Below are 6,759 nucleotides of genomic sequence, written 5' to 3' on the forward strand. Positions count from 1 at the left end.
CGCACACACACACACACACACACACACACAAAATTATAAGGGAAAAATATTGTATGTCAATGCATTTGTCTTGGTTTGGGATATCTTCGCACTCTTACTGGGCAAATGCAAAGTGAATTGCAGAAGTTTTTTAAGCAAATGCAAAAGCATTGAGAAATTATTTCAATAATTTCAGTAGTTTGTTTCTTCATGAGAACAGAATTGAAGAAATGGGTGCCGTCAGAATGAGAGTCCAAACAGCTGATAAAAACATCACAATAATCCACAGCACTCCAGTCCATCAGTGAACATCTGGAGAAGACAAAAGCTGAAACTAATCCAGCATTAAGACGTTTTTAACTCAAATACGAGTCCATAATCCATAATAACTTTTAACCTTTAATAAATAATTCCAAAGGGAAGTAAAAGCCAGTAAAACAATATTTATGGCCAATAAATGTTCTACATTTAGGTTAATTTTGGATCCTGTTCACATATTCAGACACATATGATGAACTTACAGAAGAAACGGTCAGATTGTGCTTTTGTTGAATATTTGCTTTCAGATGTTTCTCTATAACACTTACTCTGTTTCTCAAACAGAAGGGTCGTCTGCATTGCGATCCCACCTTTGAACTGGAGGAGATGATTCTGGAGTCTCGTCCTCTTCATAAGAAGAAGAAGCGACTGGCAAAAAACAGATCGAGAGACAACAGCAAAGATTCTCAGTCTGTGGGTGAAACTGACACACACACACACACACACACACACACGCTTAATATACTGCACAACACACACACACTTAATATACTGCACAACAATATTTGATCTTTTCAGTAAGCATTTTATTTTATTTTTAATTTAGCATTTATGATTTAATTAATTAATAGGTTTTCACTCTTAGCCATATTTTGGGGATAAAATTTCATCTAGCAGTGAACTAAATTTGACCTCCTTTTGGAGACATCCTCATTTGTAAAATTGGTATAAATCAAAGTAAATAAAGTCAGCATTTTTTTTGCATATGCAATGCATAAAGTTTTGTGATAGTGTTAGGTTATAGTATTTTATAGTATATCTGTATATAACAGGGTTTCTGCGGGACTCAAAAAAGTCTTAATTCGCCCTTCAACAAGTTAAGACATTTAAAAGTCTTAAATCTTAAATTCATAAAGTCATGGCATTAAATGTTGCATACACTGCAAAACATGAATATCTTCCTCAGTATCTTCGTCTATTTTTCCGGTACAACTATCTAAACATTCCTAAATGATTATTTTCGCTGGTAGGATTAAGCAGCATGTCCTTTTGGAGTTTGTAAAAAAAAAGTAAATTTTATTTTGTTATTTTTGAGCAAATCGGAGGTTGGAGCTGAGTCTCGGGAGCACGCCGAGGTTTGAGAGAATTGTTGTTCTTCTCAGCTTGCATAAAAACCCATCACTGTGTGCTTGAAGATTAGGGTCTACTTAGTTAGATTTATGTATAGGTAAGCTATGAAACATAATCTTCAGGGGACTTCATTTGTTTCTCTCTCTATATTGACAGCTGTGAAGTTAAGGATTTAATTTTAAAGGATTTTGTATAGAATTATTGATTGAAATCGTTGAATAATTATTAAATATGACATCAATCGAAATAAGTGAATTTAGCGAAAATCCGTTTTAGCGAAAACAGGTTTTAAACCTGTTTAATTGATTGAAGTCGGAAAGCGTTATGATATTGTCCTTTCCAGGAATGATAAGAAGCTGAAAGAGAATATTCAAACTGTTTTAGAAGTGTCTGTTATAAATAAAGGGATTATGTCATCTGAATTGTTGGGTTTGCTGATTACTGTGCTGTAACTCTGACCTTTGAGCAACAAAAAGAGTTCGCACTTCTCCAATTGAAACATCCTAAATTAGAGTTCAAGATAGAAATTGAGAAACGAAAGCTAGAACAGGAGATCATGTTGGCACAGCAGGCCTTAGAAAACAAGAAATTAGGTCTACAACAACAACGTCTGGACCTTATGAAAGAAGGAAATGTAAGAACCGTGTTGAGTGACAGTGACTTATATGAAAGTGGGACGCTTTCTGATAACTTTAATGTGGCAGCAAATTTGCGGTTGATGCCTTTGTTTACAGTTTTTTTACTGCTTACACACATTTTCAAAACTTTGCACACAAATCCAAGAATTACACACTTAAAATGCAAAATGCCTCACATCTGGTGCAGAAAGAAAAAGAGTTGTTTTTTACACACATTACTGGTGTAATGCTTCAGCTGTTGAATCGTATGAGGATCTTGCTGATTTAGTTGTTTTGGAGCAGTTTAAAAACACGCTGCCAAATCCATATCACAGAGCGTATGAATGTATCTACTGCAGCAGCTTTAGCAGATCAATATGACTTGATACATAAATCTTGTGTTGATGCTAGCCGCTTGAAAGATGAATGCAGTGAAAAGGTCTCATTTTATGCAACCTTTAATTAAATATGTTGACAGCCACACGTTATATAAATACGAAATTTTCTGGTAAAACCGATTCAGCTCTAATAAAGCAATAAGCCCCGTGAAGCTGTGGTTTACAGTGAATTTATAACAGCTAAGGGGCGTTGTTAGGCACGATGTGAAGCGGAGTCTAAAACCCTCTTAGCTGTTATAAATTCACTGTAACCCACGGCTTCACGGGGCTTACTGCTTTTATAAAACGGTTATTCCATATACGTAGTAAGGTTTCACAGAATAAATCAGAGCAAATAAAGTGTAATGATATTAATAAAAACAGTATTCTTCCACCAAACAATGTAGCTCCTCAGAAACAGTTGTGGTTGCTACAAAGTGGTTGCCGAGCAACAGACAAACGTAAACAAAGGTGTGTTACTTTGTAGCGTCATTTACAACAGCTTCGAACGCGGCTCAGCCAATCAGAATCAAGCACCGGAACACTCCGTTTTGTAATTTGTAATATTGTTTAGGTCATGGGCACTGGAAAAAAGATTCAAGCAAAAGGTCAAAACCGTTATACGTTGGCAAACCTACAGCGTCGGCTGCTTCGGTGCCCATAGCTAGTGGTTTGATTCCCTCTTGCTTTACGTTGAATGTTTAAGAAATGAATGAAATCTTCTGCTCAAATTCCAGTGTTTCACCTTTTGTCTCGGATGGTCTTGTGTCTCTCCCGAATGGTGAGAGTGTTCCAGTGAGAATTTTACGTGACACAGGCGCAACTGCCTCATTTATTTTGGAGTCTGTATTACCTTTTTCAAAGGAAACTTTTACTGGTGATTCGCAGTTTTCAATGTGCTGTAATAATCTAGTTGACTTAAACGCTTATTAAAATGAGAGTTTGCGGGATGAATTTCAAAATATGGAACATTTCAGAGACAGGAGAAGAGATATTCTGATGATTACGGTGTACAGAATTTTCCAAACTCAACAGAACTTTAAGTTTTAATCTGAGTAATTAATCTGAGTAATCATACGTGATCGTTTCACCTGTACAATAAACTAGTAATCACGACGCTGCAGTGCTAGTGAGATCTGATGAATAAGATCAGAATTAACCTTTCTTTATCTGTATTAAATATGTTAGTCACTATTCTGTCATTTTTCATGCACAATCATATAATATGAAATCTGTGCAGTGTCACATGGTTAGTGCAGATTGTCACATGACCAGAGCAGTTTACTTCCTGTTTGCAGCATGAGAAGATGATGACTGCATCAAAGCTCCAAAACAAAAGGCTTATATATGTTAACATAAAGATGTGACAAAGATCACAAAATATTGCACTAAATTAAAAGTTCAAATGTTACAAATAAGTTACAATTTTGATGTTGTAATGCTGGTAGCACTTATATAATAATTTTATGATATATGTTACAATAAAGTAACAATTTTGAAATACGTTGATGGTTGTTTTTTTTTTTTTTCTCTCAGTATTACTATCAGTGTTGTATAAGGATTTTTATGCATAATAGTAGCCCTAGAGTGTGATTAAATAGAGTTTCAAATAGTTGGGCTGAGATATATACAAATTTTTATGACTGCAGAAATATGATAATTCAGTATACACATTATACCATCGGTCACAATTGTGACCGACCATAAAACACAATTTTTCACACATTTTTCCCCCCAAAAAAGGAAAATTATTATTTCAAAGGGTCACTAATGGCATCTGGATATTTTCATGCCTGAACTTTTTTTTTATTTAAGATATTATGTCTTGTTTTCTGTAAAAAAAAAAAAAGTATCAATATTCTGTTAGTTTTTCCTTAAAACAAGCAAAAATATCTGACAGTGGGGTAAGAAAAATAATCTTGATTCAAAGGCTAAACAAGATGTTATTTCAGACATAACTGGCAGATATGTTTGAAAACAAAATATTGATACTTTTTTGCAGAAAACAAGACATAATATCTTAAATAATTTTACTTGTACAGTAAATGCATCTCGATTCAAGAATATTTAGATATTTATACTAGAAAACAAGACAAAAATACTAAGTAAGAGAATAATTTTTTGCAGTGTGGGTTTAACCCGAATTAACTTGTTTAAGTATTTGCTTGAAAATAATCTAGTTGTTCCATCCTCCTCAAGTTGGTCATCTCTAAAGTTGGGAATCGAAAGTCGATTCCTATTCCAGAATCAGATACTTAAGGTCAGGAATTGGATACTTGTTGTAAAATTAAAATTTCGATTCCACCAATCGATTCCTGTGTGCGCTTGCTCGCTAATCTAAGCGCTCCAAAGTTTGGCTACACTTGCGATCAGAAGCTGGAAAAGCTTAAAGTATAATATTTGTGATGATCACCACCAACATGACAAAGCACTTTAATTTAACAGATCGTTAAAGATCACGAACACGATTCAAACACCATTTTGAACAACACATTCTCATTATTTCTGTTTTACAAACACTCAAATAATCACAGAAGAACTGGGATAAAAGTTTATAGTTTGGATATAAACTCTGATGTGTACGGTAGCGATCAAAATAGAGTAAATCAGCTTTTGAAAGTAATTCGACAGTTCAAATACAGATTTATCATTACATTGTTACACCAGTAGGTGGCGAAAAAAACCTGTTAAAATGTATTTGTCTTTGAATCATTCATTCAAGAGATTTGTTCAAAAACGTTGATTCACCCAGTAATGAAACCAGTAAATCTTGAGGGAGTCATTGATTCATTCATTCAAGAGATTCGTTCAAAAATGCTGATTCATCCAGTAATGAAACAAGTAAATCTTGAGTGAGTCATTGAATCATTCATTCAAAGATTTGTTCAAAAACGCTGATTCATCCAGTAATGAAGCAAGTAAATCTTGAGTGAGTCATTGAATCATTCATTCAAGAGATTCATTCAAAAACGCTGATTCATCCAGTAATGAAACAAGTAAATCTTGAGTGAGTCATTGATTCATTCATTCAAGAGATTCATTCAAAAACGCAGATTCATCCAGTAATGAACAAGTAAATCTTGAGTGAGTCATTGATTCATTCATTCAAGAGATTCGTTCAGTAATGAACAAGTAAATCTTGAGTGAGTCATTGAATCATACATTCAGAAATTCCATGTGATTTTGTTTAGTTGTCTAATGTTTTTTCTTCAAAATTGTGAGCACCATAATCATAAAAAAAAAATCTAAATTAAGTAGATTTTTCGGAATTCCATTGACAGATATTTGTTCTTGTTTTAATCATAAACTCACTTCATTTTGATCAATTTCTCATAAAGCAAGACGTGTGTCATCTTGCTTCTCAAGTAAATGCTTCTTGATTTAAGAATCTTTAGACATTTGCAGCGGAAAACAAGACACAGTTATTGCAGTGTGATCAGAAGCTACAGTAAAAGTTATTTCAATGTTCTGCTATTTGGAAGCAGAGCTACTTAAGCCTTGAATTTTTTTCTTTTTGCAAAATTAATTTTTTTAAAAATGCTTGTAAGTTGATTTTTTTACTTTGAAGTGTTTCCAGTTTGACTCTTCTGCTTCCTAGACATTTACATTTAGAGCACATATTGATGTATTATATTTAATGCTGTCAAACGATTAATCGCGATTAATCGCATCCAAAATAAAAGTTTTTGTTTACATAATATATGTGTGTGTGCTGTGTTTATTTATTAGGTATAAATAAATACACACAAACACATGCATGTATATATTTCAGAAAAATATGTTATGTTTATATATTTAATAGATTTATATTTAGATTATAATATATAAATATATACATGTAAATGGGTCAAAGATAAAAAAGGGTTTAAGCATAAAAACAATAAGTGTAATACTGCTTTAAATTGTTGTTTTTTTCCCCCCAAAAATTAATTTAATTGCAATTTTGTTTTTCTGAGCAAAACATAAATATCATACATTTTTCCCTGATTTACAGAAGAGACCCAGTAAAATGTCATTCAGTGTAACAATCTTGTCAGGCGTATTTACAACAAAAATCTATTTATGACATATTAACAGACTAATTACTTTCACCCCAAACACTAATTAGGTGTAATTTTACATTTTTTAAATGTGCCTCTATCCTAGGTTTTGCCTGTTTGTCAGTAAGACTTTTTTACTCATTTAAAACTCAATCAAATTTAATATGCTCCCTTATTATTTTATATATTTTAATATGTACAGGTCAGAATAAGCATGTTGTTTGAATTTTTACATAAATATTGTGTTACACTGAATGACAATGTAACATTATTTCAACCAAATGTTGACAATTTATTCTCCAAAAACTTATTTGAAACCTTAAAAATTACTTACATTTAATGTGCTTTCTATGGACA

At 32.8% G+C, this 6,759-nt stretch overlaps 1 protein-coding gene across 1 annotated transcript in view; it reads left to right on the forward strand.

Annotated features, from left to right (window-relative positions):
- Window positions 1-6,759, forward strand: part of LOC107570736 (serine/threonine-protein kinase 32C) — an 18,345-nt gene that overhangs the window by 8,052 nt on the left and 3,534 nt on the right. The window contains exon 5 of the mRNA XM_016256992.1: window positions 583-746. Within this exon, the coding sequence (XP_016112478.1) occupies window positions 583-746 (164 nt within the window). The remainder of the gene's footprint in view (window positions 1-582; window positions 747-6,759) is intronic.

This window comes from Sinocyclocheilus grahami, unplaced genomic scaffold, assembly GCF_001515645.1.
Source record: "Sinocyclocheilus grahami isolate Dianchi unplaced genomic scaffold, SAMN03320097.WGS_v1.1 scaffold1499.1, whole genome shotgun sequence".
NCBI classification, from domain to species: domain Eukaryota; kingdom Metazoa; phylum Chordata; class Actinopteri; order Cypriniformes; family Cyprinidae; genus Sinocyclocheilus; species Sinocyclocheilus grahami.